At 42.0% G+C, this 18,699-nt stretch overlaps 1 protein-coding gene across 2 annotated transcripts in view; it reads left to right on the top strand.

Annotated features, from left to right (window-relative positions):
• The window catches only part of HEATR6 (HEAT repeat containing 6), a 38,196-nt gene extending 20,376 nt beyond the window's left edge, over positions 1-17,820 (top strand). For both annotated transcript variants that reach the window (XM_011972086.1, XM_011972085.1), the window contains 9 exons: positions 3,582-3,937; positions 4,743-4,865; positions 5,239-5,325; positions 9,995-10,129; positions 11,268-11,390; positions 12,548-12,672; positions 13,527-13,623; positions 14,714-14,918; positions 16,871-17,820. In XM_011972086.1, coding sequence (XP_011827476.1) covers positions 3,582-3,937; positions 4,743-4,865; positions 5,239-5,325; positions 9,995-10,129; positions 11,268-11,390; positions 12,548-12,672; positions 13,527-13,623; positions 14,714-14,918; positions 16,871-17,442 — 1,823 coding nt within the window. In that variant the 3' untranslated portion in view covers positions 17,443-17,820. The remainder of the gene's footprint in view (positions 1-3,581; positions 3,938-4,742; positions 4,866-5,238; positions 5,326-9,994; positions 10,130-11,267; positions 11,391-12,547; positions 12,673-13,526; positions 13,624-14,713; positions 14,919-16,870) is intronic.
• Positions 17,821-18,699: the final 879 nt, after the last annotated feature.

Genomic DNA, 18,699 nt, shown 5'->3' with positions numbered 1-18,699 from the left:
TACCAATTGAAAGTAATCTTTCAACCTTATTAAGAAAATCTTGGTGCCAGTGACACCTTTCCTGACAAATATAGCAGTCCATGACAAAGATGTACTTTTTGTCCTTTCCATTCATAAGATTGTACTTAATGGTATTCCTTTTTTGAATTGTCAAATACTGTCACTGCAGGCAGTGTTATTTCCTGTACATGAGACTGTTTCTAAAAGTTGGATCACTAATGATGTCTGCCCAGTTGTATGTACACCAAGTTCCTAAAGTCCTATTTAAGTTAACATTGAACACATACGTAAGATGGAAGATGAGGCATAATGTTCTCAGGAACTTTGATAGGAAACAGACTCTAGGCACTTGTATTTTTTCTACCCCGTCGTTCTAACTTTTCAGTTGGCATTCTGCTTGAATAAAGCAGGCCTCTAATCCTTGTTCTCATGCTCAGGATTTCAGATTTTTGTGCTATGGTGTAGCTTAGATTTACTTCTTACTGTAAGAATTCTAACAGCAATGTGTTTCTAGAGTTTTTTTTAGCCAGGTGTGGTGGCACACACCTGTAGTCCTAGCTCCTTGTGGGGCTGACGTGGGAGGATTGCTGGAGCCCAGGAGTTTGGGGCTGCAGTGGTTATGATTGCACCACTGCACTGCAGCCTAAGTGACAGAGCGAGACTATGTCTCTAAAATAAAAATAAAATAAAGATTCTTTTCTTAGGTGTGGGATGCAAGTGGCCTAGTTTTTAGGAACTAACAGATAATCCCATTGCTTTTATTCTTCTAATTAAAATGATTGTAAATACTTTGAACATTAAGCATGTATAGGAAGAAGGGAATCTGACTCCTAGTTTTCAACTAATCAGTGTGAATCATCCTGAAATTTCAGACACGTGCCTGTGCTCTGCAAGTTTTATCTGCCATCTTGGAAGGCTCAAAGCAATTTCTTTCTGTTGCTGAAGATACCAGTGACCACAGAAGGGCTTTTACCCCCTTCTCTGTAATGATCGCTTCCAGCATTAGAGAGTTGCACAGATGTCTTTTGTTAGCTTTGGTGGCAGAGTCATCCTCACAGACCCTTACTCAGATAATTAAGGTAATGTACGAACTGCGGGTTCCAGAGGGGGCTTCTCTGTTTTAATTTTGTATATTGTTTTACATAGCCCAAAAGTAACTTGACTTAAGGATATAACTAAGTAATAGTTTTATTAAAAATACCCTATTTGGAAGTCTGTACCTACTTGTGTGATCTTACCTATAATCTCTGTATCTCTGTATGTCCTAATAAATGATTTGCTAAAAATACTACTTTATCTTTAGTTGTACCAATGAGAATACAAGTATTAATTTAAAAAAGAAAAAAAAAAGAACTAATTTTTAGTTGTGTGAAAACTTTTCTAATTAAACGCTGCAAAATTTGTTTCTATGCTGTGGTTTAATCAAGCCTTTTGATGAACTACTTTTTGTGTTTTACAGTGCCTTGCAAATTTAGTATCAAATGCACCTTATAATCGTCTAAAACTCAGCCTGCTGACCAAAGTCTGGAACCAGATAAAGCCTTATATTCGCCACAAAGGTTGGTAGTGTCTTAAACTTGATGGCTTCTTTATATCAGTCAGATACAGACTATTAGTCAAAATACATAGATATAGATATATGTATATATTCAAAGCATTTTTACAACTCTTAAGAGATCTCTGCTTATTCTTCTCAACTTTTCAGGGGTATCAGCTGTTGCAAGAATTGACCCCTCAAGTCCCAGTGGAAGTGAGCTAGAGAATTAATTGTAAAGTGTAATGCCTGTTTAATGTTCAGGGCAGTGACCAGAGTATCCCTTTATAATTAAGACTGAGCCGGGTGCAAGCAGCCCCACTCAGGGGTGTGATAGTTTGTATCCCTTAGGCATAAGTAGAGCATGGATAGATGGTTAGATAGACAGACAGACGGACAGATAGATACTATCTACTTTTTGGAAAGAAAAACGAATACAAAATTTAACTTCTTTGACATTATTTCCTGTAAGTTCAGATAAAATCCCAGAACTTCAAATCTTTACTAACTGCAGCCTTATTATTTCCTCCCACACATAATGTGTATGTGCTATACACTTGCCTTTTGTAGATTTGCTTTTCTTTTGTTTGCAAGCTTTCACATCACACCACATTCTGATGAGTTCAGTTTTTCAGACAGGATTGTAACAAGGAAGGAATAATGGCTGTTTTCGGTGACATAGTGGGAAGAGCATGGGACCTGAAGTCAATCCAAGGGTCTGGAGCCCACTCCCATTTTTGCCACCTCATGGCCATGGCCCTCTGTGAACCCTAATTTCTTGCTAACAGCAAGAATTATAACTATGTCATAAGATTTTTATGAGGCTCAAATGAGATAAGAGGTGTAAACTAAGTCCACTTCACTACTTACATTAATGTGTAAAAAAGGGACCCAGAAAGATAAGTCTTACCCTAAAGTTTCCCATCACATTCATGACAGAAATAAGATGAAAACAACCCCTGCTCATTCCACCGTACCAGCTTTTCATTATCTGCATCTTCAGCTGAAGAGAGTGCATGCATCATGTCTCAAAGGTTCCTTTCAAGTATCTGACTTTATCCTCAAGTAACTTTTTTTCATTAAAATGTTCAAACCCTGAAATTCTTAGGTATGAACCTAACAAAATATGTACAAGATCTATACGAAGAAAACTGTGAAACTCTGATGAAATAGATAACTAAATGAATGGACAGAGATTCCATGTTCATGGATAGGAAGGCTCAATATTGTAAAGATGTTACTTCTTCCCAGCTTGATCTATAGATTCAGTGCAGTCTCAATCAAAATTCCAGCAGGTTACTTTGGAAATATCAACGAACTGATTCTGAAATGTATATGGATAGGCAAAAGATCCAGAATGGCCGACACAATATTGATAGAGAAGAACAAAACTGAAGGACTGACATTCCCTAACTTCAGAATCTACTATAAAACTACAGTAATTAAGACAGTGTGATATTGGCCAAGGAAGAGACAAACAGATCAGTGGAACAGAATAGAGAGCCCAGAAATAGACCCACATAAATATAGTCAACTGATCTACAACAAAGGAGCAGATACTTTTCAACAAACGGTGCTGGAACAGCTGGACATCACATGCAAAAAAAAAAAAATGAGTTTAGGCACAGACCTTTTATTTAGCTTTTTAAAAATATTTCTTGTTAAAATCCGGGGTTCATTCAGTGTACATGCATTGCATTTAGTTATCATATCACTGTAGTCTTTTTACATCTAGAGTCCCCCCACCCATCTTTTTTACATCAAACGGACTTAGGAAAGAATCCAACCCAATTGTCTTAATAGAATGTGAACTCTAAGCTCGTCACCAAAGATAACAAAATAAACCACATTCTCAATTTGTCAGATTGTTTCTTTATGGTGTTAACTTATTCTCCTGTCCCATGTATTTCCAAACTGGAAATGAGGTCTAGAAGTTTGATTAGATTCAGGTTACACAAGGAACTATTCTTAATTGCCTGCAGGGATAACTACCATCTTTACGGTAGCTGTTCCCATGGTGATAAGTTGTTACTGCTTCCTTTGACAGATGTTAATGTTCGTGTGTCAAGTCTCACACTCTTGGGAGCTATAGTGTCCACCCACGCACCTTTACCTGAGGTCCAGCTACTTCTGCAACAGCCATGTTCTTCTGGACTCGGTAATAGCAATTCAGCAACCCCTCACCTCAGCCCTCCTGATTGGTGGAAGAAAGCCCCTGCAGGACCCTCTGTGGAAGAAACGTCAGTTAGCTCACCCAAGGGGTCTTCAGAGCCCTGCTGGCTCATTCGACTCTGCATTTCCATTGTGGTACTGCCCAAGGAGGATTCCTGTTCGGGTAGCGATGCTGGCTCTGCAGCAGGAAGTGCCTACGAACCATCCCCCATGCGATTGGAGGCCTTACAGGTAGGAGGTTTCATTTCCTCATCTCTGAAGTGGAAGTAACCATTCTTCCTTCAGAGTGCCTGTGAGGAGCGAGCAGGTAAAACCAAGCCACGTGTCAATTGTGTTTGCGGGAGTCGTACTTTAGGTATGGGTGGTCTATTGTTTTTGTTGTTTTGTTTTGGGGAGGTGTTCCGTGGTTGCAAAATAGCAGATTCATTCCTTTTTGTTCTTTGATTGCAAATTATTTTAGTCACTTCAGGTATTACATGACAGGTGGATGTAATAGATGGTAGAATAATTCTGAGTGAAATTGTACAGTTAATTTTCGATTTTTTCAACTTAAATGTTTAATTCTTTATCAGCTTCTCCTTGGTCTTGTACCTGCTTAGAGCAACAAAATAATTGTTCCTTCAAAGAAAGAAAACAATCCTAGATAAAAGAGTTTACTTTTTCTATACAAATATGATCTGAGACTAGGCCTGGTCCTGGGGTCTGCTGCTAATTAACTGGACAATATGAAACATGTCCTTTAACCTTGTCCGGCTTAGTTTCTTTAGCTGTAAAATTCAATTAATACCTAACTTAAAGAATAGTTCCAAGACTTAAATGAGATTACATTAATGAAAAGCAATCATATACTAAAGCACTATAAAACTATGATACAGTTAATTGATGTTAGTCATGAAATAAAGATTATGGTTCTTAATTTCATTCAACAGATTTCAACCCGTGTTAAACATAAGCGATTTCTGAAATATAACACTTTTCTGGATATTGCAGCCTTGCACTCAGGTCTTAGAGGGTTAATTCCATGCTCTCTCTGCAGGTATTGGCTCTTCTGGCAAGGGGCTACTTTTCAATGACTCAAGCCTACTTGATGGAGCTTGGAGAGGTGATTTGCAAGTGCATGGGGGAAGCAGATCCATCCATTCAGCTTCATGGAGCAAAGGTAATTTTCATCAAAACCACAACGCTTTTTCCTTCTCGTCACTTTATATCCCTCCTTTTCTTCACTTTACATTCTTCTGCCACATGTCCTTCAATTCTGAGATTTCTTAAAGAGATTTCAGGTGAGGAAGACTATACATTCTTCTGTTTTCAGCTCTTACATGTAAACCCCAAGAATTGATTCGGTAACAAATGAATAAGATATAGCTGTTGATTTCAGTCCTTGAAAGAATGCCTCTGTTAAGAGTGACTGAAAAAAGGAAGAAAATTAGTTGCAAATTATGTTTCTCCTTGATTTGAGGTGATCTCCAAACTAAAGTGAAGTTGTTTGTTAGTCCTAATACTCTGCTTTGGTAATTCTTTTTTCTTGGCAGCTTCTGGAAGAACTGGGCATAGGCTTAATACAGCAGTATAAACCGGATTCTACTGTAGCACCTGATCAGAGAGTGCCAGTCTTCTTGGTAAATAAATGTCAATTCATAGTTTTCTTTTATTAGTGCTTCAGTTGCAGTTTTATTTTGAAGCTCAGTGATAAGTGGAGTAGATGATACGGTTTCTTCCAGTGTCAAAAATTGTGTTTTATAATCCAGGAAAACATGAAACTAGTATAAATGGGTTTTATTTTACATTTCAGTTTATTTGCAATTTAGTATGTGGTAGGCTTGTGTATAACATATAACCAGCAATAGTAAAACTAATATTTCTTTTGCATAAAACCCAGTCTGGTTACTCAGCCTGCCCAAGAGGCAAAGAGCCAGGAATTTTGTATCCAAAGCCATGGGATCAAATTTAGGGAACATGATTGTATTAGTCCATTTTATGTTGCTGTAAAGGAATACCTGAGGCTGGGCAATTTATAAAGAAAAGACATTTATCTGGCTCACAGTTCTGCAGGCTATACAAAAAGCATGATGCCAGCATCCACCTCTGATGAAGCCCCAGGAAGCTTTTAATCCTGGTGGAAGGCAAAGGGGGAGCAGGCATGTCATATGGCAAGAGAGTAAGCAAGAGGGAGATGCCAAGCTCTTTTAAACAACCAGCTGTCATAGAGTGAGCGCTCACTCATTTCCACAAGGACAGCACCAAGCCATTCAAGAGGGATCCGCCCCCATGACCCAAACACTTCCTATTAGACCCACCTCCAGTGTTGGAGGTCACATTTCAGCATGAGGTTTGGAGGAGGCACACATCCAAACCATATCATTCTGCCCCTGACCCCCGCAAATCTCATGTTCCTCTCATTGCAAAATACAGTCATCTCTTCCCAATAGTTCCCCAAAGTCTTAACTCTTTCCAGCATGAACTCAAAAGTCCAAAGTCTCAGCTGTGACTCAAGGCAAGTTCCTTCCACCTATGAGCCTGTAAGATCCAAAACAAGTTATTGATTTTTAAGATACAGTGGTGTACAGGCATTGGGTAGACACTCCCATTCCAACAGGGAGAAATCAGCCAAAAGAAAGGGGCAACAAGCCCCACACAAATCCGAAACCCAGCAGGACAGACACTAAACCTTAAAGCTCCAAAACAGTCCTTTGACTCCATGTCCCGCATCCAGTGTGCACTGGTGAGGGGTGGGCCTCCAAGTCTTCTGGCAGCCTTGCCCTTGTGGCTTTGCTGGGTGTAGGCCGTGACCATTCCCAGAGTTCCCCTGGGTGGTGCTCAGTTGGAGACGCTGTTTGGGGGCTCCAACCCCATATCTCTCTTTGGCACTGCCCTAGTAGAAGCTCTCAGTGGGGGCTCTGTCCCTGTGGCAGGCTTCTGCGTGGGCACCCAGGCTTAGGGAATCCTCTGAAATCTAGGTAGAAGCTCCCAAGCCTTCTTCACATTTGCATTCTGTGCATCTGCAGGCTTAACACCACATGGAGACCGCTAAGGCTTACAGTTTGTACCCACTAAGCAGAAAACCAAGCAGCATCTGGGGCCCTGTGAGCCAAGGCTGGGGATGCTGGGAGCAGTGTCTCAAGGCTGTGCAGAGCAGTGGGGCCCTGGGCGTGGCCCCCAAAACCACTTTCCTCCTAGACCTCTGGGTGTGTGATGGGAGGGGTTGCCTCAAAGATTTCTAGAATGCCCTCAAGGCTGTTTGCCCATAGTCTTGGCTATTAGCACCTGGCTCCCTTTTAGTCATGCTAATCTGTCTAGCAAGTAGTTGCTCAGAGCTTGGATTCCTTCTCCACTACAGGGCCAGGGTGCAAATTTTCCACATTTTTATGCTGTTAACCTTTTAATGGTAACTTCCAACTCTAAGTCATTCCTTCGCTCCTACATCCGACTATAGGTTGTGAGAAGCTGCCACATCACCTGTTGAATGCTGCTTCGAATTTCTTCCATCAGATACCCTAAGTCATTACCCTTAAGTTCAACTTTATGCAAATCCCTAGGACATGGGCATAATGCAGCCAAGTTGTTTGCTAAGGTGTAACACAGGTGACCTTTCTTCCAGTTCTCCCAACTTTTTTATTTCTATCTGAGGCCCCCTCAGCCTGGCTTTCACTCTCCATATTTCTATCAGCGCTTTGGTCACAAGCATCTAATCAGTCTCTGAGAAGTTCTAAACTTTCCTTTGTCTTCCTATCTTCTGAGCCTTCCAAACTCTTTCAACCTCTGCCCAGTACCAAGTTCCAAAAGTTGCTTCCACATTTTTAGGTATCTTTATACCAACACCCCATTCCTTGGTACCAATTTTCTGTATTAGTCTCTTTTCTGCTGTGTAAAGAAGTACCTCAGACTGGACACAAAGAGGTTTATCTGGCTCACAGTTCTGCAGGCTATAGAAGAAGCATGGCGCCAGCATCTACTTCTGGTGAGGCTTCCAGAAGCTTCCAGTCACAGTGGAAGGCAAAAGGGGAGCAGGCATGTCACATGGCGAGAGAGGAGGCAAGAGAGAGATGCCAGGCTCTTTTAAACAATTAGCTCTCATTTGAATATCAGAGTAAGAACTCACTTATTACCACAGGGATAGCACCAAACCATTCAGTAGAGATCTGCCCACATCACCCAAAAACCTTCCTCTAGGCCCACCTCCAACATGGGAGGTCACATGTCAACATGAGATTTGGAGGGGACACACGTCCAAACCATATCAGCCACTTAATGGATATGTGGTTATAGGCATGGTTTCCTAGTTGTAAAAAGGAATAATAAATCATAACCCCTCAGTCACAAGGCTGTTGAAAAATCGAATGACATGTAAAGATGCTAACACATAGGAGGTAATTCTGGTACCCGTGACCTCCCTGCCCCCCACCAGCCCCACCATGTTTCTATTAAATTCCTGTGATTTCAGGTTGTTTCTGCTACCCCCACACTGTGCCAGTTCCAAAGATGGATGAAGGGCACGTGACCACACCAGAAAAGGCTTCTACTTAGTGCTAAAGCCAAATCAGCTCAGTGCTGGTGGTCTTTGCTCCCTCTGCCCTCCACATGCTGCCTGTTCTTTTCTTCTTTTTCCGTTCACAGTTTCTGCCATCTTTGCAATGAGTTAAAGATTCTAACCCTAGTCCCTGCCTTAGACTGCCACTAAAGCTTCCATGTAACATATGCAGGGAGGTGAGCTGAGCTTTGTTATCAGACAGAACTAGGTTTGAATTCAAACTTTTCCCTTTGCTAGATAAATAACTTTAGGCAAGCCTCTTAACTGTTCACACTCAGGTATTGTTCATCTGTGGGGAAAAAAAAGACATGTTTTCTATATTGCTTGTCTATTAGTGAGTAATAAATTAAACATTTAGCAGCTTAAAGCAATGTACGTTTATTTCCTCACAGTTTCTGTGGGTCAGGAATTAGCTTGACTGAGTGATTCTGGCTTAGTTCTCACATGAGGTTGGGATCAAGATGCCCCCAGGGTTGCAGTCAACTGATGGGTTGCAAGACTTGATGGGGTTGGAGGATTTTCTTCCAGGGTGGCTCACCCATAGACCTAGCAAATTAGTGTTGGCTGCTGGCAGAACCTCAACTCATTTCCTCCCCGTGAGGACATCTCCAGAGGGCTGCTTGAGTATCCTCTTGACGTGGCAGCCAGCTTCCTTCACACAGCAGGTGATCCAAGGGAAAGAAAGCAAGACAGCTGAGGTGCTTTTTATGAGCTAGCTTTGGAGGTTTCATGCCGTCTTTTCCACAACATCCTATTGGTTACGCAGGTCAGCCTGTTCAGTATGGGAGGGGACTACACAAGGGTGTAAATATTAGTAGGTGAGTGTAATTGTGTGCCATCCTGGAGACTGGCAACCACTTTTTGTCCACATTCTTCTAGAGTGGGGTAGGGAGGGCCCAGACTGGGTTTCCAGGAGCTGAAGTAGGAGAAAGACAGAACTGGTGCGTGAAATACACAGCAAAACCCTGGACTAGGTCCATGGGACAGAAACAAAACATACCAAAACTATAGAGATTCGCAAATGAACGTGAAATCACAGGATATGTATAAAGCATGGAAAGGAAACTGTTCACATGGCTACTTTAGAGGCTGTGAAGTGAGATAGTTCTTCAAAGTGCTGAAAACAGAACCTACTGCCCAGTTTAAGAGTGTCCACTGTGTATCAGACCCTGCGCTGGAAACCTTACACAGAGCATTGCATTTTATTATCACACAGACTCTGCAAAGTAGTTGAAAAAGCCCTAGCCGAGTGTCAACTGATCTGGATTCTAGTTCACCCCTGCTGCTGATTAGCAGTTGTATTGTCTCTTTGTGCCTCAGTTTCCTTCTGTGAAAAAGCAGGGATAATGCTACAGACCCCATTTATTTGTGCCAAGGAATAACATGAGTTGATACGTGTAAAATACTTACAGCAATGGCTTGCATAGGATGAGCTCTCTGAAGAACATTAGCTGTCGCTGCTGTTGCTGTTACTGTCATCACCGTCTTCAGCCTCCTCTTGATTATTATCACTGTTGTTGCGTAACTTTATCAGACCACAGTCCCTAATCAATAGGAGTTGAAAGTAAGGCTTAAACACTGCAATTGTTTTCTAAAGTCCTTTCCATCACTGTGGAAGAAGAGCCCATGAAAACATTTACAGAAAGCTGCTACGTTAAGGAAAAATGTTTCACTACTAAGGCCATTTCTGGTAGGCTTAGCTCCGAGTTGGTTCTCCTGCTATGTCTTGGGCTGCAGCTTTTCCTTTGCCTCTGTTCCAGGTGGTGATGTTCTGGACTATGATGCTGAATGGTCCTTTACCCAGAGCCCTGCAGAATTCGGAGCACCCAACTCTCCAGGCGAGCGCCTGTGACGCCCTGTCTTCCATCTTGCCAGAGGCCTTCAGCAGTCTGCCGGTAACGTCAGGGTGTTTTCTCACCCTTAAATCATGGCTGCAGCACCAGAGCTAGAATTTGATGCTGTTGCATTTTGAACCAGTATTCAGCATCATCTCTGATGAAAAGGTGCTAATTCTACTTGAGTTGGGGATGAGAGCACTGAGGAACAGCAAATAGGAAAACTTGAAGCCTTAGTATATCAGGAAAGCTGTTTCCCCCATGCGTTAGAATGTAGGTGGTAGAGGCAAGGGTAGCAGAAGCTTGGAAAGCAGGGAGATTTCAGGAAGATTTCGTATCCAAACTTTGAAAGGCCTGAGTTAAAGCCCAGCTCTTTGACTTGCTAGCTCTTTGACTCTTAGCCTCTCTAAAACGTGATACTATCATCAATTAGATGGCAGTCATGTGAAAAATAACAAAGTATGTGAAAACACAGATTCGTTGTCCAACACATATAGTATTTGTCTTAGTCTGTTTGAGCTGCTGTCATAAAATACCATAAATTGGGTGTCTTCTAAACAACAGAAATGTATTTCTCATAGTTCTGGAGGCTGGAATTAAGATCAAGTCACTGACAGATTTGGTGCCTCAAGGAGGGCTCACTCTCTGGCTCACAGGTGGCACCATGTGAGCCGTGTCCTCATGTGATGGAAGGGGTAAGGCAGCTCTCTGGGGCCTCAGTCATAAGGGTACTCATCTCTTTCTTGAGGGCTCTGTTCCCATGACCTGATCTTCTCCCCAAAGCCCCAACTCCTGATACCATCACCCTGGGAGTGAAGATTTCAACATAGGAATTTTGAGGGAGCATAAACATTCAGAATACTGCTATTCAGAATAGCGGTATGCAGACTGTTCTTTTTCTTTAGTCCTCAGTGATATTTGCATCCATTCTTATTTATATAAATGAGCTTCTATAAAGAAGGCAACTTTAATAAAGGTTAAATGTGATGAGATGCTGTGTGTGTCTTGCACAAAGTGGGTGCTCAGATAATCATGGAATCTGCATTGAACCTGCTCTTTACCAGGGTAACCTCAAGGTCGCACTGGTATTCAACTCTTGAATATGGTCTCAGACACAGATATTTCACATCTTTTATAGAAGCCTTTGGCTTGTAGTTATTTCATTCTCATTTTTCCCTTGTCAACCTTCTCATTGCAGAATGACAGGCAGATCCTGTGCATCACAGTGCTGCTCGGACTGAATGACAGCAAGAATCGCTTAGTGAAAGCTGCAACCTCACGGGCCCTGGGAGTCTATGTGCTTTTTCCCTGTCTCAGACAGGTCAGAGTGAGCCTATTTAGCTCTTCTGTGCCCCTTTATTGTCCATGACACCCCTATTTTGTGGATATAGAGCTCCTGCATTGGACAGTAAAGGAAACTAAATTGCTTTGTAATCTGATTTCCTTAATTGCTACTAAAATACAGTCATGGGCCAGGCATGGTGGCTCATGCCTGTAATCCCAGCACTTTGGGAGGCCGAGGCAGGTGGATTGCTTGAGCTCAGGAGTTTGAGACCAGCCTGGGCAACTTGGCGAAACCCCGTCTCTACAAAAAATAAAAAGATTAGCCAGGCATGGTGGTATGCGCCTGTAGTCCCAGCTACTTGGGAGGCTGAGATGGGAGGCTCACTTGAGCCTGGGAGGTGAAGGTTGTAGTGAGCAGAGATCACACCACTGCACTCCAGCCTGGGTGGCAGAGCCAGACACACACACACACACACACACACAGATACACACTCTCTTATATATAGTTATACATAAATATAGTTGTATATATGTAACTACAGGCATTACCATATATAGATCATATATATAAATGAACTGAGGCATTACCATATATAAATATGGTATTTATTTTTAATTTTTAATTGCTTAGCACACTGCCTGGGACCTTAGGCGCCCAATAAATGCTTAAATTAATGAATGATATAATAAAAATGAAATGGGACATTACCAGGTGATAGTCATCATTTAGAAAGCTGACATAGTTTTTACTCAAAAGGACATAATGTCCTCTTTCACTCTTACTTGTGACATTTATCTCACTGAGAGGTGTGTGGTACATAGGATGTGTTTTGGAAATAAATGCATTTCTTTTTCAGAACATTATTTCCTGAGATGGAAATCAACCAAGCACAGAGTTCACAGATAACTGTCCCAGGCCAGGTTATATATTCGATATTCATAAGGGCAAAATCCATAGGCTTCTCGGGTGTCCGTGGCACATACCAAAATCATAGGAGTTTCCCCTGGGATTTTTTTGAGTGTCCAAATTGTGAAATGTAAGAAGAATAGTAAATTGATTGAGTAGATGAATTTTTATTTCCAAGTAGAAATTTGCGTGAAGGCTTAGAGCTCTATCTGAAAATAAGTTTGAGAATTTCAAAGGTAGCGACTTGACCTGCTAAAGTAACGGCAGTGTTTTGTTTTGTCTTATAGGATGTCGTATTTGTTGCAGACACAGCAAATGCAATATTGATGTCACTTGAAGACAAGTCTCTGAATGTTCGAGCCAAAGCAGCCTGGTCCCTGGGCAACCTGACAGACACGCTGATTGTCAACATGTAGGTGACTTACCTTGCTTTCCCCAGCGGACTTCTGAGACTGGGGGCTGAAGAGAATGTCCTCGATCCCTACCATGAAAGAATCAACAGTAGTTCCTGCTTATTATCCCGCTTCCTGCCTTGTTTTTTTTTTTTATATTCTTTCAGAAAATAAAATAAGCTGTTCTTAATATATATTAGGAATATATTAAGACATATATGTATTAAAAATACTCTATACCTATATAAGTATTATGTCCACATTATAGAAAACATAAAAGCAAAACCTTAGTAATGGTTACTGTACTTTTAAAATGCATTTTAAAAAATTTCTTAAAGTGGTATATTCACAGGCTAAAAAAAAGCCAAACAGTACAAAGCATCATTCAGTGTGTAGCCTGTCTTCTACCCTGACACCTTAGTTCCCCTCCCCAGAGGTAGCTGTTTGTTCATGTGCAAGTGTCCTGCTTTTCGTCACTGCACCATATAAGCGATATGTAATGTGTGTAAGCATTCTCTTTTATTATTGCCTTGTTAGAAATCCTTATTTATGATTACATAATTATCACTGTGTGATGATTAACCATTTTTCTATTTCTGAACATTTGTTTTAGGCTTTAGGCTTGTAGGTTTTTATATTCAGTGAATATTTTTGTGCACGAAATCTGCATTTTGAGATTTTTTTTTGGAGACATTCCTAGGTGGGGAACTATTGGGTCAAAATATATATACTGTAAGTTTCTTGATACAATCTAAGCAGATCTGTTAAACTGTTTTCCTAAACTGTTATGCTTATACTAAGTGAATATATTTCTATATGTATATATTTAAGTGATTTACCTTTTAACATGTGTTGCCTGCTTTGGGTGGAACAGGGAAACACCAGACCCAAGTTTCCAGGAAGAGTTCTCTGGTCTCCTGCTCTTGAAAATGTTGCGATCAGCTATAGAAGCATCCAAGGATAAAGACAAGGTAGACTCACGACAAAACCCAGTATCTCCCAAACAGATCCTTAATGTATTGTAGCTGCAGTGTGGTAGTTTAGTGTGGCTTGATGCTCCTCAGACTATCCCACCAAATGTACTCCTGTTCAAAGGAGACTGAGCGTGTGCTCAGCGTATAAACGGCCTATTCCACACAGGTATGGTTTCTTTACTGTCTCCTGCCTCCCGAAAAATATCAGTGCCCATTGTAATACTACGTGACATATTCAGATTCCTTTTAAATTAACTTTTTTTTATTTCCCCCCCCAAAAAAATTTTAAGTAGAATTGACAAGTCAGAAAAATGAGTAGCTCTTTGCTTTGAATATTACCTGTTAAACTAATAAGTTTAAAAAGCACAGGTCTGGGCTTTAGGTCAGACACACATGGATTCACGCCCTGGCTTGCCCTTTAGTAGCTGGGTGACTTTGGTATATTATGTAACTTCTCTGAAGGTCAGCTCCTCACCTGTAACATGGAAGTTATATACCTCACCGGATATGAAGATGCCTTATGTTAAAGCACCTAGCACAATACCTGACCCATACCATGTGCTCACTTTAATACTACTTCTGAAAATCTGGTAATCACCCAGGAAGCCCTGCCTCAGAGTAATTCAATCAGAAATTCTGAGGTTAGGGCCTGCAAATTGGTTTTAAAACAAAAGGAAAAACCTCCCCAAATGATTCTGGTAGACTGCAGAGGTTGAGACTCTAGTCTAGTAGAAGAGTATTGGACTGGAATTATGGAACCTAGCTTCTCCTCGTCATCTTGCTATCAGCCAGCCTTGTCCGTTGTCCCCGGTCCGTATACTCCATCTCAGTAAAACAAGGAAGATGGACCTCTCTGAGGTCCTCTCTAGCACTAAATAAAATAAATAAATAAATAATCAGAGAAAGGAGTTTTGTAGAACCTCACCTTTCTGATGGCTCAGGATGTTAACCAGGGCAGACCTTGTGAGTTCCTAGGACTTGCTTTAAGAAGTTGAAGACCTCCTGGGTTTTTTAAAAGCTGAAATTAGACTTTTGAAAACATCTCTTTGGCAAAACGGATTTCTAAAGCGTTTACATTTTTTTCTAGGTAAAGAGCAATGCAGTCCGGGCCCTTGGAAATTTGCTTCATTTTCTGCAACCCTCTCATATAGAAAAACCCACATTTGCAGAAATAATTGAGGAGTCTATCCAGGCCCTAATTTCTACTGTTCTAACAGAAGCTGCCATGAAAGTCCGATGGAATGCTTGTTATGCAATGGGAAATGTATTTACAAATCCTGCCCTTCCATTAGGTAAGAAAGTTTCCCTTCACTCCCTGGTGGAAAGCCTCTTGGGACAATACACACCAATCTACATTGTTGTTAAAGAGGTTTGTCACATGTCATTTATCACAGTATGAGGAAAAAATGGAGACATACTGAAAACAAGTTTAGGAGAACATTGAAATACATCATTACCTATATAATGGGATATATCATTTTGTTGCCATTTAATATTTTGTTGCCATTTAAAATTACTTACAAGAATTTTATAATCTGGAAAAATACTTCTGATGTTAAACAAATGAAAGCAGGTATTAAATCATTTCTACAGAATGACCTCAATCGATGGGTAGAAAAAAGACTGAAAGGAAATTGGACCAATTATTAACAGTGATTGCCTCTGGTTGAGTAGGATTTTTTCTGTTTTCATTTTCTCAGTTGTCTACAATAAGCATATATTGTTTTAATGGTCAAGAAAAAAGGAAGGAAACAAAACTGGAATGAGAGGGGATATAAACTGGAAATCCCCTGTGAGCTGTGTACAGAAGTGGATGCCATTAATAAATGTAAGGAGGGCATCTGTCTCTAAGTAGCGGCATGCCATGCCCCTTGATATGTCATTCAGGACCAGTAGCTGCTTAGGTGTGTGGATCGGAGCCTCCAAACCTTGCTCACTTTGAATGCCAGTGTTCACTTTATTGCATCTCTCTCTCTCTCTCAGAAGATTTGAGACCTAAGGATGTGTTCCTGGAGAGGAGCTCATGCATCAAGTGAGGGAAGTCTGGCTCTGCTCCCCTTTATTGCCCAGAGTGTCCAGGCCAACCAGTCAGCTGGGAGCAGGTGGAGAAGTAGCCTCCTGGCTTCTTCCACTGAGAGTCACCTAAGGGTGACCTTTGGCGTTGGAGCTCATTGAGGTGGATGTCCGCCTTCTGGAGAGCCAAGAAGTCCTTGAAACAAGGGCACCTCAGTGGTGGTTGGCTCCTACCTGCCTTCCTGTATGGCCCTTGCCCTCAGCCTACTAGAGAGAGAAGTTGACCTGCATGACTTGGAGGGAAAGGGAAGTTCCAAACAGGCAGGAAGTTTGAGAACTAGAAAGCATCTAGTAGCAGAGCTATCAAGAGCCACATAAGAAAAGGGAGCCAGAAACTGATAAAGAGCTCTGACGGGTCAGATTGTGAGTGTCTTGTAGGTCTAGCAGTGGCCCATTGTCAATGGCAGTGGCATCCACCAAATGGAAAGGGCCTGCCTGCCTGTCTTCGGAGGCAACAGAGAAGCCGGGAGGGGCTGGGTGAGTTAAGAGAAGCTGCATTCTACTCTGTCACCCATCTTGAGGAGTAAGGACACCCCAAAATGGAGTGGGTAGCAGTAGCTCTGGTAAGGAGGAAAGCAGGCTGATTTCCTAGGGCCTACAGGTATAGAGAAAGAATAGAAATCTGGGCATCTTATTCTTGAAACTCTACATTTTCTTTTTCTTTGCAATAAAATGCATGACTTGTTATGGCCAGAACAGTGTCTGGATGCTGTTGCAAGTGAGGAAATAATTCTTCTTGCCAGCATGAACAGCACTGCCACATGCAGTGTGTGCTTTGCACACAGCTCAGAAGGGCCCAACTGAGAGGACAGGTGGGGTTGCAGTTCAGTCCACGCTCTGCCCACGAAGCCATACCCCATGGGACAGAATCCTCCCAGAGAAGAAGCCTTTTTCTGAGTCACCAAAGGCCCTATATCGGGTAGCAGAGGCTCTAAGCATGTCCCAGGCTGAGGTAGGGAAAGAGGGAGGTTTGGGGATTGGCACCTGGCCACTTACCTAGGATCCTACAGTCAGTCACCACCGTTGTCTCACAGGATGATTGTGAGAATGAAGTGAACACATAAAATGAGTGTTTTGGGGACTAGTGTTTATGCTGCCTTCCGCCCCTCTCCCTCTCACCCCACCTAGTTCTAAGCCTGCATTTGTTTTAGTGACTGTGGATTCTTTCTAGGGACAGCCCCATGGACCTCCCAGGCCTACAGTGCCCTGACATTGGTCGTGACATCATGCAAGAACTTCAAAGTGCGCATCAGATCTGCTGCTGCCCTTTCCGTCCCGGGGAAGAGAGAGCAGTATGGGTCTGTTGAACAGTATGCTCGGATCTGGAATGCATTGGTCACCGCCTTACAGAAGAGCGAAGACACCATAGACTTTTTGGAATTCAAGTACTGTGCCAGCCTACGGACCCAAATCTGCCAGGCACTGATTCACCTCTTGAGCTTGGCCAGTGCCTCGGACCTCCCTTGTATCAAAGAAATCCTTGAACTGAATGGGAATATGGTCCAGTCCTATATCGTACAGTTTTTAAAATCTGGAGCAGAGGGAGATGACACTGGAGCACCTCACAGTCCACAGGAAACAGACCAGATGGTCAGAATGGCCCTTAAGCACATGGGCAGCATCCAGGCACCAGCTGGAGACACAGCCAGAAGGACCATCATGGGCTTTTTAGAAGAGATCCTGGCCATTTGTTTTGAGTCATCTGGATCACAAGGGGCACTCCCAGGGTTAACGAATCAGTGAGGATCCCACCATACTTTCTAGGTGTCGAAGTTGGCAATAGGAAGACCTGAGCTTGAGCGTAAGATCTGTGGGATTTCATCTTAGGGGCAGAAACAATCCATTCACTATTTATTTAGAATGACTTAGCAGCAATTTAAATTTTTACAGAGGGCTCAACCACCTTTGGAGTGGCTCCATGGCACTGGCCATGGTCAGGGTGGTTGGAACGTCTGACCTGTGCATCCAGGAGCCGAGGAGTCAGGTTATAATATGGGCTAAGCAGACAGGGGCTTTGAGGGCATTTAGTCTCAGAAAAAAAAAAGTAGAAGGATTTAGGAATTAGAATTTTATATATTATATCTGTAGTTTTGTAATAAACTAATGAAGAATTATGTGTCCACAATCTCCTGTTGTTACCAAGTTGTATTTCTGGCAAGCTGCAGAGCTGCAGTGTAGCCGGTTTGTACTGGCACAGCTGCACGGGATGCAAGGAGACTGACAGTTCCTCACAGTGGATGAGGAGCTGCTGGAGTGCCCGTGCTCCCCCGACCGCCTTCCCTGCCGCACCTCCCCACAATCCAATAACCAGAGTTAACTCCCAGCAAGCAGGGCCCTCTAACCTAGGCCACAACATCGACCTCTACCTCAATTTCCTGATGCCCTTTAGGAGAATGTGATCCCACACACGAAATTTATAGTTTTGCCATCTTTTAATTTGTGCCTTTAAGAAAAGATCATTTGATTAATCTAGTTGGTTACAAAGAGGGGTTTCCAATTATATTTTGATAATGCCCCAAAAGTTATGAAAGTAATTTCTACTGAATATGTATAGTTAAATTTTGCATTTCTCTATTGAGCACCGACAATTTATTGGAATTGATTTCAATTAGAAATTTAGGGATATATAAGAACCAATTAAAGCCCATACTTAACGTGATGTGGGACAATTAAGAAGATACAAAAAATGGGTTTTGGTGATATTTAATCACGGTTATTTAGCTTAACACACACGTGTAAAGGCATGTGTCTTCTGTGTTTCTCCTTTGCCTTTTAGCTGCACTTTTCCTGCCTCTGACATGTTGGCAGCTCAGGAACTGCTCTCTGGGCAGTGACTGGGGAACAGGGTATTCAAGTTCACTAAAGGCTCAATTTTCCATTGATAGAGTATCACTGTCCACAGACTTAAGACTGCAAGCACAGCAAAGACACCCATAATGAATGGTCCTTTAAACTGCTTTTCTTTAGAGACGATTCTGAACATAAAGTGTTATAGAGGGC

Source organism: Mandrillus leucophaeus, unplaced genomic scaffold (genome assembly GCF_000951045.1).
Source record: "Mandrillus leucophaeus isolate KB7577 unplaced genomic scaffold, Mleu.le_1.0 Scaffold1267, whole genome shotgun sequence".
NCBI classification, from domain to species: Eukaryota; Metazoa; Chordata; class Mammalia; order Primates; family Cercopithecidae; genus Mandrillus; species Mandrillus leucophaeus.
The sequence above is the reverse complement of the archived record's forward strand: the minus strand, read 5'-3'. Positions and strand labels throughout refer to the sequence as shown.